The sequence below is a fragment of the Ailuropoda melanoleuca genome, chromosome 16 (genome assembly GCF_002007445.2).
Source record: "Ailuropoda melanoleuca isolate Jingjing chromosome 16, ASM200744v2, whole genome shotgun sequence".
Taxonomy (NCBI): domain Eukaryota; kingdom Metazoa; phylum Chordata; class Mammalia; order Carnivora; family Ursidae; genus Ailuropoda; species Ailuropoda melanoleuca.
In genome coordinates this window covers 74,218,838-74,237,923 of record NC_048233.1, presented here as the reverse complement: position 1 = coordinate 74,237,923, position 19,086 = coordinate 74,218,838, and the positions used below count along the sequence as shown (strand labels likewise).

General features: G+C 62.4%; 1 protein-coding gene across 1 annotated transcript; it reads right to left on the bottom strand.

The window, feature by feature from the left end:
* Positions 1 to 15: 15 nt before the first annotated feature.
* On the bottom strand, positions 16 to 19,050 carry MAPK8IP1 (mitogen-activated protein kinase 8 interacting protein 1). The gene is given in 13 exon segments (XM_034644692.1): positions 16 to 821; positions 1,159 to 1,257; positions 1,389 to 1,459; positions 1,556 to 1,672; positions 1,778 to 1,887; positions 2,102 to 2,274; positions 2,853 to 2,928; positions 3,113 to 3,925; positions 4,222 to 4,303; positions 5,905 to 6,049; positions 6,051 to 6,187; positions 8,097 to 8,202; positions 18,885 to 19,050. Coding segments are annotated over 13 exon segments (2,103 nt in total). The 5' UTR covers positions 18,986 to 19,050; the 3' UTR covers positions 16 to 748.
* Between the last annotated feature and the right edge of the window lie 36 nt (positions 19,051 to 19,086).

Here is a 19,086-nt window from a genome sequence, read left to right as displayed (position 1 = left end):
ACACACCCACTGCAGTCCAGACAGGAAATGGCACTTTAATAGTTGTGGCCAAGGTGACAGGACCAAGCTGGGGCTACAGCCGAAGCAGCCAAGAGGCCCTCGCTGGCCCGGGCCAGTCCGGAAGCCTCCCTTTCCTGCCGGGACGGGGCCCTGCCGCAGCTCTCTTCTTCCCTGGTGAGGCCCCACATGTGCCAGGGGCCAGCGTGGCGGCCACCGAGAGGCACCACAAGTGACAGAGCCGGGAACAGGGACTGCACCCCCACCTGCTGCGAAGTCCTTGGGAGGTGGCTGGGCTGAGCTTGAGCTCAGGGCCTTCGGTTGGGGCTGGGTGTCAGGGATGGGGTGGGTGGGCACCGGCAGGTGGCACGGGCTTGGTCAAAGCAGGAGCCACAGCCAGAGAGCCCAAGGCCCCAGCAGGGGAAGCGACACCCAGGATGGGACAGAGCCCTCTGTTCCTACGATGGGCATCCTTCCCGGCCGGAGGCCTGACACCCACCAGCCCCGCCCCCTCCCAATCCCCAGGCAGCCTTCTCTGTCCTCCATAGATGAATCTAGTCCCATATATTACAATAAACTGCATTTGCCTCTCCCCAGAAACCCCGCCCTCCCCCACCCTCGGCCAAAGGCCCCCACTTCCCCGTCCTCTGGTGGTGATGGGCGCCCCTCAAGCGGTGCTGTGTCCCGTCAGCAGCCAGCTGTCCTGGCGCGGCCCGCGGGCCCTGGCGATGCAGAGGGCGGGGCAGCGCTGCTACTCCAGGTAGATGTCCTCCGTGGGGCACGTGTACTCCACGAACTGCTTGTAGAACTGCTGGAATGCTCTCCTAGGAAGTAGGCAGACCCACCGGTGATGGGAGGAACACCATCTCCACCCACGGTTTTTCATCTGGAGCCTCGGGGTCCCTGGGCAGGGCTCGGGCTCCCCCACACGGAGCTGCTCAGCTCTGCTCTCTACACGCTGTACTTCCTGGGTGAGACGGCAGTTGAAGGAAGGGCCCCACAAGCCAACACGGTTGGGAGCTACCCCGCAAGACCACCCAGCCCCGACTCGCGGCCACGAGGCGTGCAGGGCTGGGAGGGGGCTTGGGTGTGCTTGGGGGGCCCGAGGCCGGGCCTCGCTCTGGGGCGGGTGCTAGGCAGGACACACACACACGGGCATACCCCACGGATTCTGCCAGGGCTTTGGTGGACTCCTCGGACACAAAGACATGGCAAGCAAACCGGTGGTCAGCGGGGTGCTTGGTGATGAACCCAAAGTACCTGTGGGAGGACAACCGTCTGAGGGCGGGACGAGGGCTCAGACCCCCCCCAAGACATACTCGCAGACCTGCACCCAAGAATGACAGCCCCAGGCCGCCCCCTCACAACTCTCTCTGCCCCCTCACACTTACTTGTTGTTCTTTGGATGGTATCCACAGAAAGAGATGTTTTTTAACTGGAAAAAGTGGCTACATTTGTTCCCCTACAGGAGGGAGATGAGAGGCAGGGTGTCATCAGCCCGCAGGGGCCGCAGGTGGGAGATCTGGTGGGCGGCAGGGGCCAGGGCCGGGGCAGTCACCTTAGCCTCCTGGGAATCATCAGCCTTGACACCGATCTTCACGCCCCGCACGCTGATCTCCAGGACGCAGCTGGACGGCGGGTTAAAGTGCACGGTGAGCCGGCGGGTGGTGGCAATCTGCAGGTGAGGGACGGGAATCAGGCGCTGGGCGTCTGTCTCCCCAGGAGAGGAGGGGGCCCGGGCTGGGGCGGCACCCACGTGAGGGAAGCGGGGAACAGACACCTTTTGCATAGCAGCACAGAGCACGTCGTTGCCCTTGTGGTAGGGAACCTGCACGGAGCCCAGGAACTTCACCCGGAACTGGTCCACCCAGTCGCTGTTTTTGGTCAGGGCTGGAAAGCAAGCATGAAGGCAGCGGTGGCAGAGCCAGCAGACGGTGCCACAGTCCACGGATGTCCCAACTCGGCCGGGCCTCCCTTTTCTCCGTGGGAGATGGACTTAACGTCCCCTCTGGGAGGGCCCTCCCTGGGGCTTTGAAGTCACCTGGCAGCACTCAGGGCAGGACAAAGGTGGGGCCCAGTGGCACCGAGGAAAAAAGGACGCTACCTGCCATGTGTTCAGGCTCCTTGGTGACCTCGATGGCGTAGTAGGCGGGGAAGACGCCTCGGGCGCCCGTGCGCATGTTGTAGGCCTCATACCAGTAGTCCTCGGCCTGCAGCTCCACGAGCAGAGGGTCGTCCACCTCCAGCTCCAGCTCGTCTTCGTGTCGAGGCACAAACCTGCCCCCCACAAGGGCACAGGAGGACTTCACCACCAGGGCCTCCCCAGCCGGCCAGCCCTCGGCTCCCCACCCTGCCCTGGGGGCAGGCGGCCGCAAGAGTGACGCCCGTTCAATAAACCTCCCCAAAGTCTCCTGGGCCTGTGATCACGCTAGTTCCCGGGGAAGAGCAAGATTACGTAGACGGGCACCTGCCATCCAGGAACTTGTGGGCTCGGGGAGGAAGTGCCCAGAGCCACTCCAGAAACAGAAAGGTAACAGGAAGTGAGCACCTCCCTGTGGAGGGCGGGGAGGGGTGTGCTTTGTGCGCGGCCCGGCATCCTCTCTGCCAGGCACCCTCCCGGGCTCCGGCCCCCAGCCAGACGAGGTGCTCCTCCCAGGCCCTGGCGGCGCAGCAAAGGCCACACTGCCCTGAACCCGTCCACTCTGGGTTCCGCAGAGGTGGACACTGTCCCCCTGAGGCTGAGAGGAGGCATGAAGGCCAGCATGAGGGCTGGGTCTAGGCCACGCAGTGTTGGCAGAAGCAGGGAGGGGCCCCGCTTTACTGTTGCCTGGGCGGCCCAACCCTGCTGCTCTTACCTGAATATGGCCCGGTGTGTCTGCTCCTGCTCCGCCCCGTTGATGACACAGGAGAAGAGCCCGAAGGACTCTGCACCTGCAGGCAAGGGGGCTGAGCTGGAGGAGAACCGACCCGCTCTGGTTGGGGTTTGGGGGCGGGGGGACAGGTAGCAAGCTCTCAGTCCTCATGCCTGAAGGAGACGGGCAAGGCCACCTTCCAGGAACACCCTCCATTCGGCGCCCCCCCATCCCAGGTCCCCTACCGCTCCCGCTGCACTCACTGGAGGAGCGAGAGCGGCCGCTCATGAAGACATTCAGGAACTTCTTGGAGAAGTGGACATCGGGCTCGTCGGGCGTGGAGTCCTCGGAGAGGCAGGCCGGGGGCCGCGGCCGGGGGGCCTCCTCATATTCCTCCCCGATGGCTGACTCATAGGGCGAGGAGGCAGAGGCGCAGTTGTCATAGACGGTGGCCGAGTCGCTCTCGTCGCTGTAGTCTCCGAAGCACGGCCGCAGGCTCACCAGCTCCAGCTGCGCGTGCTCGTCCACCACCAGCGTGTACTTGACCGAGTCGTAGGACAGGGCGCTGGTGTCCGAGCTCAGCGAGGCCCGTGGAGGCGGCGGCGGCTCCCCAAGGCTCCCCCGCCACCCTCCGCCCGGCGGCTCAGCCCGTTCCGGGGATGACAAGCAGTCGAAGCCCTCGTCCTCCTCACTGATGGAGGGGTGCGGCCGCCCTGCCGTGGAGGGGTAGGCGGCAGGGTCTGGGTCGGAGCTGACCGACATCCGGCTCTCGGTGGGTGGCAGGAAGGCGGAGGCGGGCTCTGCGGGGTCCGGCGGCCTCTGCACCGGCGTCAGGTAGATCTCCTCGGTGGCCTCTAGCCGCACGTCCGCCTGGTAGTGGATGCGGTCTCGATGCGAGTGGCCCCGGGTGCTTGGTGGAGCAGCGGGGGGGCCGCCGGGAGGGGCCATCTGCGTGGCGGTGCTGCGGCGGCAAGGGCTGTCGGTGGACGTGCCTCGGTCCTTGGTGGTGGCGGGGCTGCTCGGGGGCGGCAGCTCATCGCTCAGGCAGATGTGTTCATGTGGAGGCGTCTGCTCCCCTGGAGGGCAGGCAGGTCAGTGCTCAAGCCAGAGGGCCTCGCCCTGGACTCCCAGGCCACCTGCCCCCTCCACTCGGCATGTGGGACACAGAAACCAAGGTGAAGGCTCCCAGGCACTAGGCCACAGTGGGCTCTAGGCACTAGACCCCAGCTGACTTCAGATGGGCCTGCTCAAGACTGCAGGACAGGCAGTTTACCTCAACTCGGCAAGATGGAGACTGCCAGGTTTGCTCTCAGCCCGGGAAACTGAGTCAGGGCAGGTGGAGGGCCAGGTAAGGGAAAGGGTCCTGACTTACCGGTCTTCAGGGGTGAGGATGACCGCGACACCCGATCCTGCCAACTGTGCTTCTTGCCCAGAGAATTATTATTCAATGTGTCCTGTGCAGAAAACAAAAGGCCCTTGTGACAGAGGGCGTCAACAGTGCCCGGCACAGGGAGGCCCTGGCCCTGCCCCCATCAGGCCATCCCTAGGCCATTTGCTGCACCACCCCCAACACACACACTCTTGCCAAGGGCCTCACCCCCAGTCCTCCTCGAACAGGCAGGAGGGGTGGCAAGTCCCAGCCCTCCCAGCCAGACCTACTGGCTCTAGACGGCTCTCCCTCCTGGCTCAGGGAAGCTGGCCAACCCTCGGGGAGATGCTCTTATCAGCCTCAGCAAAGGTGGTGATGGCCAATATGTGTGGTGGTGAGTGGGGGAGCAGTGGGGGAGAAGCAGGAGCCATCTGGGGACAGAGCCAGACCCCTAGTCCCAGACACAAAGGCTTTACACGGTAGATGTTCACTTCCAGCCAAGTCCTGGAACTCAGGAAGCTATGGCCTAGAGAAGGGGCAGGGACATTCTGGCAGAAGCTGAAAAAAGGACGAGGAAGGGTCTCTCGGCAGCTGGCCTGGGGGACCGGGATGAGTCACCCAAATGATGAATCAATAGCATGGCTCCCCCACCCCTCCAGGAACACATGACTGAGGAATGACAGATGGAGTTGTCAGCAGCCTCCCTTCCTGGATCTCCCAGGCTGCCCATCCCACACCGTTGGTGCCCTGGGACCCCTCTCCACCATGCCTACAAACAAGGCTCCCCACAAACTATTCAGGCCCCCTCCCCTGGGAACACTCTCACAGGCCCGCACATTCAGGAGTTTGGCTGCCAAAAATCTGCCCCAGAGGATTCCGGGAAAGGGACCAATCCTTTGCCTGCAGCCCCTGCACCCTTCACCAACAGCCCCACCTCTCTGAGCCCCTTCTCTGTACGTCACCCGACAGGGCCTGGAAGACAAAGGGCCACAGCCAGCTCTCCCCCACCCCATTCAACCCTCCTTGGCATCCAGCCACCCAGCCCAGGGGCCCCGGGCCCCCAACTCAGCCAAGCAGCTCTGCTTCCCATGCCTCTTCCCTGCCTTCTGGGAATTCCCAGCTGCCCACATCTCAAACTGCCTGCTGCCTCTGAGCTCCCCATCCCCACCTCTTCACAATTCCCCATGACCTTCCCCCAGCAACGACCACTTTAGATGCTCTTTTCTCCAGGCCTGCTTCTGCCCTCCACCAGGAGCCCCACATCCTAAAGGGGAAACCCCGCCCGGGCCTGAGGGCTCAGGCTCCAGACCTCTGCAACTAGCCCTCAAAGATCTGTTCCGTCCTCCTTAAGCCCCCACTGCTCCTTCCACTGTCCCTCCGGTCTCTTCACTCCTTCAAACTTCCCCTCAAGGCTCCAAACCCTGTCGGCCCGACCTGGCCCCTCTCTCTTGGGGCAGATCCCACCTGCCCGCCGACACCACCTCCCCAGGGCCCTCCCGCTTGGTAAGTCTCACCAGGCCGACTTCTCCCCGCGCCGGCCGGCAGGTCCCTGTCCCACAGCCCCTCCTCGTTCCTCTAACCCGCGGGCCGGGCTTGGGCCGCGAGTTGCTCGGCGCCCCCCACGCCTCGCGCGCCCTGCCCCACGGCGCCGCCCCTTCAGCCCCGCCCCACGCCGCTCGCGCTCACCTGAGACCGCGGCACCTGCGGGAAGAGGTTGAGCGTGGTGGGCCGCTTGGGCCGATACGTGTCCCCGCCGCCCTGGCCCTGGCCCTGGCCGCGGGGCGCCGGCTCCTGGCGGGGCTCGGCCTCGGGCGGCCCCGCTCCCGGCNGTGTCGTCGTCGTCGTCGTCGTCGTCCTCGGCGCCGGGAGTGTCCCCCGCCGCATCGATCAGGTCCATCTGCAGCATCTCGGCCTGCAGTCGGCTCACCGCGCTGCCGCCGCCCCCAGACAGCAGCCCGACGCGCGGGGGCTGCGCGGCGCGGACGGAGGGGCGTCAGGGGGCGGGGCCCGGGGCGGGGCCGAGGCCGCCGCGCACCGCCCCCCGCCCGGGCGAGTCCATTCCGCGGCCGCAAAGGGGGAGGGCACGGGGGAGAAGCAGGGGGCCCGGCGAGAGGAGGCCGCGCGTCCTCCCGCCCCCGCGAGGATGCGCGAGACCGACTGCTCCCCAATCTAGTCGGTGCCTTCGGCAGTCCACACCGCCCCCTCCTCACGGTGCCCGCCTTCCCGACTCTCCGCACCCTCCCGTTCCTTTGGCAACGGCCAGTGACCTCACCGGGGTTGTAAGCCGAGCCCAGAGTGAGGTCACCGCTGTTGCCATGGGGACGCAGGGTCGCCAAGGAGTTCGGGCCCCACAAGGGATGGAGGGGAGAGGTTAGTATTTGAAGGGGGCAGTGAGGAAAACTGGGAAGACAATCTTAGCCAGGCGGAGAATGGAGGGAGGGCCGCAGCGCGAACAGGAGGACCTAAGCACCCCCGGAGGAGCGGTGCCGGGGGGGAGGGGCGAGCAGGGGCACCTGGACGCGGCACCTGTCCACAGTCCGAGACCCTTCCAACCTGGGGTGTTCCCTCATGCCATCCTAAACCTCGATAACTCTAGCCTATTTCAGTTCTGCCACTAACTCCCCGGCACCCTGGACAGATCCCCTGACCCTCCAATTTCCTCACCAGTTAACTGCCTCCCAGCTTCCCACGGAGGGGAGGACTCACTGGCAACCGTGAGTGAAAGCCCCCTAGAGCTTGTCTAAGGCCCCACAGGGTACACCTCCAGCTAGTACTGCCTCAGGGCCCTGGCTCGTCGGAGGGATCACCCTCTCCAAAGCTCTGCTGGTGCATGTTGGATGAAAGGGTGGTGTGGAATTCCGGAACAGGTGTGTGACCTTAGAGAAGCCAGGTCAGGGTCCTGGGACCATTCACCACCCTTGCTGGCCTGGCCTGAGGCAGGAGGGTTGGGGCATGGGGTACTGCGGGGTCATCCTCACCCCTTGGTTTCCTTTTGCCTGGCAGAACTTACAGAATCCCCGTAACAGGCAGCAGGAAGTCACCCGGACGCAGGCACCCCACCCCAGCTCGCACGGCAGCTCTCCTTTGCTAACTGTTCTCCTAATACCACGTCTGCTTTGGGCACCCACCCTCCTGGGGGCTACCAGAAGCTCTGGGCTTTGCAACCTAGTCCTGTGCATTGCCTCCCATTTCCTGGCCAGTGGCCCCTTCTTCCTGTTCTGAAAGACATAGGGGGAACCCTGTCTGACCCAAGCTACCCAGATGCTGAGGGCCTCCTGCAGGATTCAGAACTTAGGGAATGGAGGAGCCATCTGTCCTATATGACAAAGCCAGGAGGCCGAAAGCAGCAGTAATGTTGGCTTAACCCTCCAGAGGAGCCTTTAGAATGTCGGGCCAGGGAGGGTCTGCGGGGCTATGTGGCGTAGATTGGTGCAATGGCAGCTGAGGGAGTGCCCTGGCTCTTTTTCTCCTGTCCCAAAGCACTGCAGACTCCACAGGACTCCACCCTTGCTCTGCCTCAGGCCCTCTGCCAAGGCGGTCTGGAAAGGGTTTGGGATAGTCCTGGTCCTTCCTTTAACCCTGGCCCTAAATGCTACTGCCCTACATCTGAAGACCTCCTGCCCTCTCCCTTCTTGTGGGCAGTTGAGGAAGCCGCCTCTTGCCTTAACCCCTGGCAAAAACACCCAGTAAATCCGGATTGAGCATCCCAAGATGTGTCAAACATTATACTTGGATGTGTCTCTTGGATGTCATTTCATTTCATGAGGATGCCATACAGACCCTGAAAACCCTTTTGTAGATATGGGGATGCCTTCACTCCTGTCCTGACCCACCCTGTCCCTCCCCCCCCCCCAGGGCTCCTGAGAGCCGGCTCTTACCCGCAAGGACAGAGTATCTTTGCACTGCAGGCTGAGGCCACACTCCTCGGTGATCTCTGAGAGGTCTTCATCCTCAAACTCCTCCAAGCTGATGTCATGGGTGAGCCTGGTGAGCACAGGAAGCCGAAGTTACCAACCCAGGGGCACTACTTACACACCTCTGCACCACCACCTCCTCTCTGCCTGTACCTTTTCCAAGGGGCGGCCCCTCGAAGGCAGATCACGGCCCCCAGAGGATGGGACCTGACGTCCACCTGCGCCGAGGCAAGGGGTAACAGGCAGGGAAAGGGGAGGCTCCAGGTTACTCCAGCTCCTCCCAGCTGGGAGCTATCTGCCCTGTTGCCAACCAGGAGGCAGTGCCTAGAAGGCCCAGCTGGTCAGAGCCTCGGCTCTGCCAGAGAAATGCCTCCCAGGGTGAAGGCAGGTGCCGAAGCCTGTTCACCCACGGAGAATGCAGAGTTGAGAAGCGACTCCAAGGGATGCCTGGAGTAGGGGGGTTCCCCGTGCAATCCCTGCAGTGACAAAACCCGAGGTGCTGGCAGAGGCCCCTCAGCAGCCTCAGGAGAGTGCTGCATGCCCCCCGCCCAGGAAGACCAATGCCTCGAGCCCTGGGAGCAAGTGAAGGGAAATCTGGTGTCAATGTGGCGAGTTTCAGCCTGTTCCACGAGAGACTACACCCCCATTCTGTGTCCTTCATTTCATCTCTTCAACCACAAAATCGCTTGCCCAGCGCACAGACCCCGAACAGAGGCTGCATAGGGGTCAAGGAAGGCCCGGGGTTGGGGCTAGAGGTGTTGTGAGCTCAGGGGACAGACCAAAGCACATCAGCACCACAACTCTAACTGGCTGTGCTAGAATCCTCTCCCCCCTGCCCCCCAGGCCAGCCCTGTGCCCCCACCCCACTGCAGCGACTATCTGCTTGTCCCCTACACCTGGCTCACCACCAGCCCCGGGCACTCCACCTGGTTTGACGTGGGTGGGATGTTTGGGAGAATTCTGTTGGGGGAGGTTGGGGCCAATTCTGAGCCTTTTCCCAAATAAGACCAGGAGATTGAGACACAGAACAAGGGACACCCAGGAGCCCAAGGTCACCCAGAAGAGGTGTAGCCCAGCCCCCAGGGGGACCTAGGAGGCCCACACCCCCTGCCTCTTGCCTCAGTCAGACCAAACAGAGACCCAGAGCTCCATGGAGCTGCCCCCCACAAGTCCCCCCCTCCACCACCACCAATCCCTACACCCCCTACCAGCGCTCCCACTGATCCTCCAACCAGCTGTCATTGTCTGGGCTCGAATCCATCTTCGGCACCAGCTTCATGGAGAGCCCTGCTCGGCCGGGGGGCTGCAGGGCCCCAGGGCCACCCTCTCATGCCCAGAAAGGTTGGGAGGCCAGGGCTCAGAGCAGGGCTGGGGCCTCGGGCCTCCACTGCCTGGGCCTGCCTTTCTTCGTCCTGCCCGCTGCAGAAGCCTGGGGAGCTCATTAAAAATAGATGGGCCAGCAGAAGAGGCAGTGGCTGCCGACCCAGGCCCCGGCCCCAACGCTTCCCAGCCCAGCCCTCCGCTGCTTCCTTCCCGGCCCGGCCGGCAGTGGCGCTGAAGCCGCCCGTGGTTGCCACCTCCCCCTCGGGATCCGGTTACTGCAATCGATGCCACCGGCTCCACCTGCCCTTCTAATGCCCCTGTCCGGGGCTGCAGTGGCCCCCCTCCCTGGCCTAGGCTCGCAAGCAGATGGCAGAAATCTGGGATGTCTCCCCCCAAAAGCCAGCCCTGATCTGCTTTAAAGGGCCAGCACCACATTCAGGGTGCCTGGTGGTAAGATGGGGGGGCTTCTGAAATTGTCCATGAATGGATGCCCCCATCCACACGGCAACATGCTCAGCCCTCACACCTCCTCAGGGAGGCTTCTGTGGGCCCAGGCGGCATCCAGACAGCGGCAGATGACCGAGGAGGGTCTGGACTACCCCTACTGACAAGCTGGACGCAGGACAGAACCTGCCACCTCCCCAGCGTTCCATCCTTAAGCACCCAGCAAGTGCCTGTGGGCCCAGGAGGCTCCACAGCCAGGGCTAAGGGCAGGCCAGGTGTGGACCCCTCAGAACAGGGCTGGAAGGTGAAGAGCTTTCTGTCACTGCGGAGTGCCATCCACGGAAGCTGGTGGGCCCTGGAGGGAACAGCAGAGAGGGATTCTGACCAGGACAAGGGAGCTGGGCAGACGAGGTGCTCCTTAAGGCCGCTTCTGACCTGGACCCTGAGGCTGATAGGCTCCCAGGGCTGGGGACGTGGGGGGAGGCTGGGGAGAGGCTGGGCCAGCCCAGGAGCCAGAGCAGCCCTGCCATCTGGCCAGCGTGGCACAGCATCTTGGGCCCGGGGATGAGAACCCGTGGCTGGCACTAAGGAAGTGGTCAGTACCCACCGGCTGCCTGGACAGTCACAGAGAAGGCACTCCTGGGGCTCCGCCAGCATCAGAGAGCCGCAGGGCCACTGGGCGTCTAACCCAGAGGGCCCTCAGGTGCCCCCTGCTCTGCCAGGAACCCCGACACACCTCTGCACCACCACCTCCTCTCTGCCGGTCCCGGCCCAGCTCCTGCCTCTGCAGCCCCACACCTCTGCACTGGCCGGCTCACCTCGGTGCCCCGTGCCGGAAACACTCCTCCCCATCTGCCACCTGGCCAAGCTGCCGGAAACACCTGCCCCCCACTCAAAACCCCCTCAGGTTCCCTGCTAGCGGCCGACTCCTTGGCTTGGCGTTCAAGGTCTCCAGCTCTGGGTGTGACTGCCTGCGCTGCCTGTGCCGCCTGCGCCCCCTGCGCCTGCCTCCCCGGGGTCTAGTCCAGTGTTTGGATGGAGCACCTGGCAGGCTTCTCAACCTGTGCTTGCTGGAAGAAGGCTCGGTTAAGCCCACTCCTCCAGGAAGCCCTCCTAGCCCCCCGTGCCAGTGCCTTACAGCCCTCCTGGCAACGCTCACTGGTCCCCGGGCATCCCCTCGCTTGTGGCTGGTGTCACCATCTGCGTGGATACAAGGCAGTGCGGGGGGACAGACAGGACCAGGCTTCCATTAGACACCCCACCAGGCTGCTCCGAAGGTGGATGGAGCTCACGTCGCCCACCCCTGTACCCAGCAGGTGAGGCGTGCAGTCCCACCCACCCTCCTGGAGACTGGAGCTGGTGAGGTCATCTCACACGCACGAGACCCTCCGTACACGCCGGCCAGATGTGTGTCAGGGGACATCCTTAGCAACCGCCTGCTCCTTCCCAACCAAAGTGTTCAGGGCAGGACTGCAGGGGAACTTTCTCAGCCCATCTCTACATCCCCAGCATTACCCTGTATCCCACGTCCCAGGATGGCAGGTCTGGGGACAGTGGTAGCCTCCTTTACAGCGAAGGGCACTGAGGTGAACCGGAGTGGGGGGGGGAGAAGCGTGGGGCTGGGCTTGAAAGCCCACACTGGTTTCCAGCTCCAGCGGGCAGGTGAAGGGAGGCACGTATCTGACTTTTTTCTCCTAAGTGCGGCAGGAGGGCAGAATGGTCCCCGCAGCAGGCTGGGGGACAGGAGGCGCGGGATCAGATCCTGGCCCCCTGCACTCAGGAGGACTGGCCACTCAGCCTCCTGAGCAGCGGTCGTGCCCTGGCCGCCAAGCCCCGTCGCACTCTGCATCCCCTTAGAGCCTCACCACCCCCTGGGGAGATGTCTTATTTTGCCCATTTTCCAGATGAGGAACCCTAAGGCTCAGCCAGAAGGTGCCGTGAGGGTGCCCATACCTGGGCACCCACCTCAGGGGCGCTGCTCGGATCCCCAGCGTGGCGCGGCCGTGAGCTGGAGCGCTGTGAGGGGGTCACGATCAAGGAACAATGGGACGGACTGGTCAGGCGGCCTCCTTTGCAAGTCACCCCCCACCTGCCCTGGCCCTGCCCTTAGCTCCTGCTTCTCCAGGCACGGGAGGTTTGGGGTCTCCAGCGGGGGGCCCTTCGTGGAGGGAAACCTTAACAGACCCTTGGGCCCTCCAGGCTCAAGGAAGGCAACTGTGGGGATGGAGGGAGGAAGAAGGAAAAGCTAGAGGGGAGGAGGGAAGAGAAGGACGGAGGGCGGATGGTCCCCTTCTGATCCCACCAGCCCTCCCTTCCCCTGGAAACTGGAGCCCTGAGCACCAGGAGACCACCTCCAGCTGAGTCACAGGACTCCTCGCAGGTCAGCAGGTCAGCGTCCCTCACCTCCAGATCTGGAGGCCTCAGGGGGAGTCTGTCCCTGCATGCATCACACCTGCTTGCCTGTTCGGGTGCGATGCTTCCCGAGGTCTCATCCTGGTTAACACCTGGGGGCTCTGTGTCATGAGTTTGCTCCCCCGGGACCTCCCTGACCTCTGGGGTCTATCTTTATATTCGAGGCCCCCTCTTCCTACATGAGCCTCACCTCCCACTCTGGTGCCCCAGTCCTTTCTTCTGGCCAAGCTGGCTCCTCGCTGCGCGCTGAATATGCTGCCACCCCCACACCCCGTGCTCCCCACCTCTTCCTGTGATGAACTGGACAATTGAGCAAATATGCCTTTGTGCTCTGAGGTTTATGACGTGGCCTTTTGCCTTCCACAGGCCGTCTCTTCTCCCTGCCATCCTCGTTCCACCGACAGCAGCCTAGCCCTCTCCGTGCTGCTGTCTCAGCCCCGGAGTGGGGGCTGACTTAGGAGTGCGCGCAAAGTACGGGTTAAGTGGCCAAGTGCTGCAGCTTTAGCTGAGCAGGGCCAAACCTGAGCCAGGCATTTGGCTGCCCAGAGGCCACTCCTGTCCTCCCGTTCCTGGCTCTCTGGAAGTGAGGTAAGGATGCCAGCTGAGTGACCTTGGGTCCTGGCCATGGTGCCCCACGGGCCCCTCTCACAGCACAGAGCATCTGTGGTTCAAGCGTGCAGCTTGTCCCTCTGCCGCCCTGTGAGTGCTGAGCAGATAGCTGGCTCCCAGTGCGTTCTCACTGAGGCAGATTCCCCATTTCCCTCTGGCTTCCCCATAGGCCATTCTCCACTGGGCAACCAAAAGTAACATCTGACATGTAAATCTGGTCTGGTCACCCCTCCCCAGCTCAGAATCCCTTAGTAGCTTCCCCTGGCCCTTAGGGAAAGGGGCCTAAATTCCCTGTGGCCTGAAGGCCCGCTCTAGGGTGTCATTACCACCTGCCCCCTGCCCACCCCCCTCCCAGCCCGCTCAGCTCCTGCCCCACTGGCTCCCTCAAAGCCTTCCCTGACTTCCCTAACCAGGCAAACAGCCCTGCTAGGCCCACCTGCTGGTGTTTCTGGATCCCTGTGATTGTACCTTTGGGTTCTGCCACCAGCGGGGGCCTCCCCTTAGAGTCGGCTGGTCCACAAGGCAGGACCATGTCAGTCTTGATCAATAATGGGCTGCCTGGTAGCTACTTAATAAATGTTGACTGAGTGAACCACTGGTCTTTCTAGACTTTTCCCTTACAATTCTCTAAGTCAGTTGCCCTTCCAGTTCAACTTTCTGTGTCCCCACCTACATCAGAATCTGGGGTAGAATGTGCAGGCCTCTGGGAAGGCGGTGCTGGCTGAGACGGTGGGGTGGGGGTGAGCCCTCAGACCTCCCTCTCCATCCCACCCTCAGCTCTGAGCGGACACTGGGGTCAGACGAGGTTTATTCCTCTAGTCTCTACCTCCCTCCCTGACCATGTCCACACTGGGGTCATCGCCAGTGAAAAACTGAGTCCAACCCAGGAAACAAGTCCCCAGGGCCAATCCTTACTCGGGGTTATAATGTGTCTGATCAGTTTAAGGCGCTCAGGGCTGATGTGTAGCTGGAACTCTGGGATCCAATGATTTGGCTTTTGAAAAGCTGCCCTGAGAAAACAATCCCACATGTGGAAACCTTTATACCCAAGCACGTGTATTTTGCATAACCGCAGACGACTGAAAACAACCAAATAGCTGGGTGGGGCGGGGGGCGCTGGTTAGACCGGGGCTGTCCAGGGGATGGAATATTACCCAGTCTCTTGGGTGGGCGTTATGAAGCCTGTGTATGGATGTGGGAAATGTCAACTGGCATAATGAGCAAAGGGAATGTAGGACCCCAGGGTTTCACATGAGGAATCACGTTCAGGAAGAAGCAGGAACGTGAGTGAGCCGGGGTGGGACCTGGGGAGGTCTCTTCTCCTCTGCCCCCCCCCCCAGAAGCTTTCTGGGCTGGGGATTGCCAGCCTGGCACCAGGCCCCCACTTGGTGTCTGGGGGTGCTGGCCCTGTCGGGGAGCGCTTTCCCGAGGGCAGGGGGCCCTCATGTTCCACTTGGCACTGACTCCCTACCCTGGTTCCAATGCGCGCACCGAGCCCGGGGCCTGGGACGCCGCGGGTAGGGGAGGAACGTGGGGTCCAGGAAGAAGGGTGCCTCTGGCTGCTCTGGGTGCCCACAGTCAGGGCCGGGAGAGACTTTCTGAATGAACACAAGAGGAGGGCCGGGGGACAGGGATAACATACCTAGGATGGGTAAGATCTCCTAAGTAGGGATGGTGGCAGTGAGCCCCTTTTGTGGGATCCACGGGGGGCCCAAGCCAAGACGCCAGAGACTGACTGCAAGTCTCCCACATCAAAGAGGTGGGGCGGGTGGGACCCTGCCGTGGCCATGTCTGGGCAAGTGAGGCAAGTCAACGCGAGGAGCCGGGCGGGGGGCCGCCCGGGGCTCAGGGTTGGGGGAGGGCGGCTCCAGCCCCAGCGCTTCCGGAACCCCTCCCCCCGCGGAAACATGGCTGCGGGGCCGGCCGGCGTCCTGGGCCAGCTCCCCGCTCTCTGCTGCCCCCTGGGTAGTCATGTCCTCTCCGAGGCTTTCGCAGCCGTCTCTCTGAGCGGAGAACCCTCCTGTCCAGTGACCCCAGGCCCCAAACAACGCCCTTCCCGAGTGCTGCAGTCAGGTCCGGGTGGTCAGCAGCCCTCAAACTAAGGAGGTCCGCTACTAAGTTCGCCTCCCTGCCTGCCCAGCCTCTCCGCTCCGCACGGCAACCCGTGTCTAAGGGGCCCAGCATCATCCTGGACTTCTGCCTCCCCAGCCCCTTAGACCAGACACTGCACCCAGTGGGCCAATCTCCCTAGCCCCGAAATCGTCCTCTCCTGCCCCTCCTTGTCACACGCAGGATGGCCAGCCTCCCGGGGGTCTCCCTGCCTCCCTGTCCACTCTCCACCTAGCGGCCGGCGGGACTGTCCCCAGACAGCGAACCAGGGCTGCCGTTCCTGCTAAACCTTTGTGGCGTCCCACCAGGGCACTGGCCGGGGCTCCCTGGGCCTCTGCGCTCAGTCACTGTCACACCGGCCGGCCTGTCTGGTAAGGCCTCGTCTGTCTGTGTTCCCTCTACACGGCCACCTGCGTGACAGTGGGGCCCACGGCTGTGCCTCTGGAGCGTCTGTCCAGGGAGCCCAGCAAAGCGCAAATATTTGTGGAGCGAAGGGAAGGAATGGCCACGTGTGGACCGTCCTGTGAAGCGATAAAGGAGGAGCCTCTTGGTGGTCACATCTCTCGGCCGCAAGGCAGCGTGGGGAGGCCAAAACCGCACCGTCTGGACAGTCACGAGGCCTGGGGTCGGCCACTCACTTGCTGTGCGCTCTCAGGGAAGCTACTCACCCTCTTCTGTCTCCTCCTCAGTAAAAGGGGAGGAGGCAGTCGGGATGAGCTGATTTCTGGGGTCCCCTCATCCATAGCTCTCCTCCCCCATGTCCGGGGCAGGCGGCCCACTGTACTTTCCCTGAGCGCCCTTCGTCCCTCCCCTTTATCCCACTCACCCAGCTCAGTGTAGCCAAAGGCTGTGTTTCTGAAATCTCTTTTCTAGAGTTTTCCTTCTAATGAACATGTATCAGTTGAATTTTAAATTCTCTTTTCTAATTTTGTAAGTTACAGAAGTAACCTATGCTCCTTGTAGAAATAAGTCATATCATAACAGCAGTTGTGGAAGAAGTGAAATCCCTCCCCCGGGCACCACATCTACAAGCACAGGCAACTGGCTGGAGCAATTCTATCATCGGAAGGAAAAAAAAAAAAAGAAAAAGGACACCTATCTATTCAATCCAGCTAGCCACAAACAGATGCCGGCTCTCCAGCCTCCACGTCCACAACATGCTCACTCCTGCACACACACTCTCCCGCTCTAGTCCAGGGCTCTCTTTTCAGGGTGGCTCTGAAATCAAACTGCCTGCATGCAAACCCCAGCCCTGCCACTTACCTAGCCTCTGGAGGCCTCAGTTTTCTCATCTGCTAAGTGGGGATAATAGTAACACTCTGTTTATATGGCTCTGGTGAGGATGAAACGCTCTTGCGCAGAAAGCCCTTTGAGGGGCACTGGGCAAAGTGAGCGCCACCCGGGGGCCAGCGTGTCCCCTCCTCATCCTCTGACAGCAGGTTCTGTTATTCTCTGAGCTCCAGGAGGCCTGCGCACACCTGATCCTTCATAATCAACCAGTAAGGCGTTACTGGGCACCAACTCTGTGCTGGGCACTGTGCAAACCAAAGTTGAGGTACTGTCTCCTCTGCCTTCTGGAACCTGACAGCGGTGCTGGGAGCACACACATAGTAACAACAGCAGCCCTGCACGAACGCAGCTCTCCACTGCCCTTGAAACAGCCAACACGTGCTGTCCCATCCAGGTCCCAGGACTGTCCTGCGCAGGAGCCAACGCTGGCATCGTAGAGAAGAAACGGGGGCTCAGGGGGTTAAGTGCCCAGTCTTGGGGCACACAGCTAGGAAGGCTGAGCCAGACTGCAAAGCCAGGCCAGTTGGATCCATGACCCCACCAAAGAGCCGTGAGACAGCAGCAACCACCCAGGGTTAACCCGAGTTGGGCGAAGGGCTATGCGAGGCAGGACAAGGGAAAGGTCAGCGGGGGCTGCTGGAGCAGGCAGGGCAGGCCATGTGGGGCTGGAGACACTGCCCTTATTATTTCTAGAAGCTGGCCTCATCCCCACAGCCAGGCTATGGTGTCCTGGAGGGCCAGCCCACGCACTGCTGTCCTCGCCCACCTGGCCCAGACCGAACACTCTCCCTGGCTGGCATCCACCGCATCCGTTCCTCTCACTAAAGCATCCACGATACCCTGCCGGCCAGGGGCAGGGTGGGGTGGAGGGCACTGTCACCTGGGGATCTGGAAGCAGGTAGAGGGAGGCAAAGCCATCCTCTGGGCCAGAGACAGGGCCTGGAAGCTGAGTGGACCGAACACACACAGACGGCCCCAGGCTCTGCCTTCCTTGAGGTCCTCAGGCAAGCCACCGCCTTACTGAACCTTAATCTTGTCATCTACAAAATGGGCAGACCGATACCCATGCCCATGGAGGTAAACGAGCCTGCACTGCGAATGCTTTGGACGGTAACGAGCTATGCAAATGCTCACCAGCACAGAGGGCGGGCACTTGTTGAACACCGACTTGATGCGCACTAGGGAATCAATACTCATTAGGTCACCTGACAGATGGGGCTGTCGGGTCACTCAGCTAGAAAGTGGTGGAGCTCAAATTTGAACCCAGGTTCCTCTAAGCTGTTCCACTGCAGAGGGGCTTCTGGCAGGCAGGCAATATTTGCCTCTCGGCAGCGCGTGTCATGCCAGGGGGAACCGGTCTCAGACCTCAGCCTCATGACTCAGAGGCACCAACCACAAAGGCCCCAGCCCCGGAGCCCTCATGCTTGGCCTCCTCCATCTGGTCCCCTCCCTCTGGTCTTCCCCGCTCCTCAGCTCAGGGCCTCAAGGGAGGTTTCTAGAGCTGACGATGCCATTAGAGATCCCCCGGGGTCCCTACCCACCTGAGGGCCAGGGAGCCAGCAACCTCTTGGTCAGAGAGGGGCTGGCGCCAGAGCCCAGCTGGGGTGAGGGGCCCAGGAGAGGGGAAGGTGCCAGCTCATTAGATGGAGAAACAATGGGGTATGTCTTGGCCTCCTCCTAGGCTCTGGAGCAGTTACACCCTGCTCTTCCTCCTCTCCAAATGGGGCCAGGATTATGATGGAGAGATACCCATCCCTTCCCCACAACATCCACCGTCCTTGTCTCTAAAATCCACCTCCCAATACCAGATAGCAGGCAGAGAGACAGGTGAAGGGGCACTCAGAGTATGGTCCTGGGTACTTGCTCCAGCAGGGAAACCTTCCACCCAATGTCCTTGGCTGCTCCTGGGCTGCCCAAACCAGACTTCCCCAACCAAAGCTCGGCGTGGGGTCTCCTGGTTGAGTCTGAGCCTTCTGCACCTGCACACACATGACCAGGTCAGTGCTTGCCCAAATCCACAGAGGGTCCTGGCCATACCATTCCCGGAGTTAGGCCCTTCTGACCAGACAGGGCTGGGGGAGGGGCCCACGACTTCCTCCTTCCAACACCAAGGTTGTCAGTTGCCCCGAGAAACTGGGACCCACGAGGCACCCCTGCCTGCTCCCATCTCTATTCAGAAGCTTTTGGAATGGGCATAAGCGAAGCCTTAGCCTGCCTGCCTCCTCTGGGATCTCAATCCAGACCCCAGGCCCTGCCGCAGTCCCAAAGTGGGGAGAAGGCGGCCTCGGAGCCCCCTCCTCCAATTCCAGCTCTGAATCTCCTAGCCTAGGACATGGAATGGCGGAGGGAGCTGCACCACTGCCTATGCAGCGGCTATCAGCCTGGACTTGAGGCTGAGGGGGGTTTCTGGGGACTCTATCCAGGGAGGGGACCCCATCCCCACGCCGCCCTCTCGCTCCCGGGATCGGTGTGTGTGTGTTGGGGGCTGGGGGCCGAGGGTCGCGCGGAAGCCCGGGCAGATCAGCCCGGGCTGAAGGGCGTGCCGCGGCGGCCGGGGACTCTCACCTGAAATTGGGAGGTGACGCGATGTGCAGGCCCAGGAACGGGGAGGCGGCAGGCGGGGACGCGGCCCCCCCGCCCAGGCCGCCGCTCTCTCGCTCCGCCATTCTCCGGCGCAGCCCTGGCCATCCGGGCGGAGCGCGGCGCAGAGGCGGCGGCGGCGAAGGCGGCGGCGGCGGAGGGGAAGGAGGGGGGCGCGGCGAGAGGG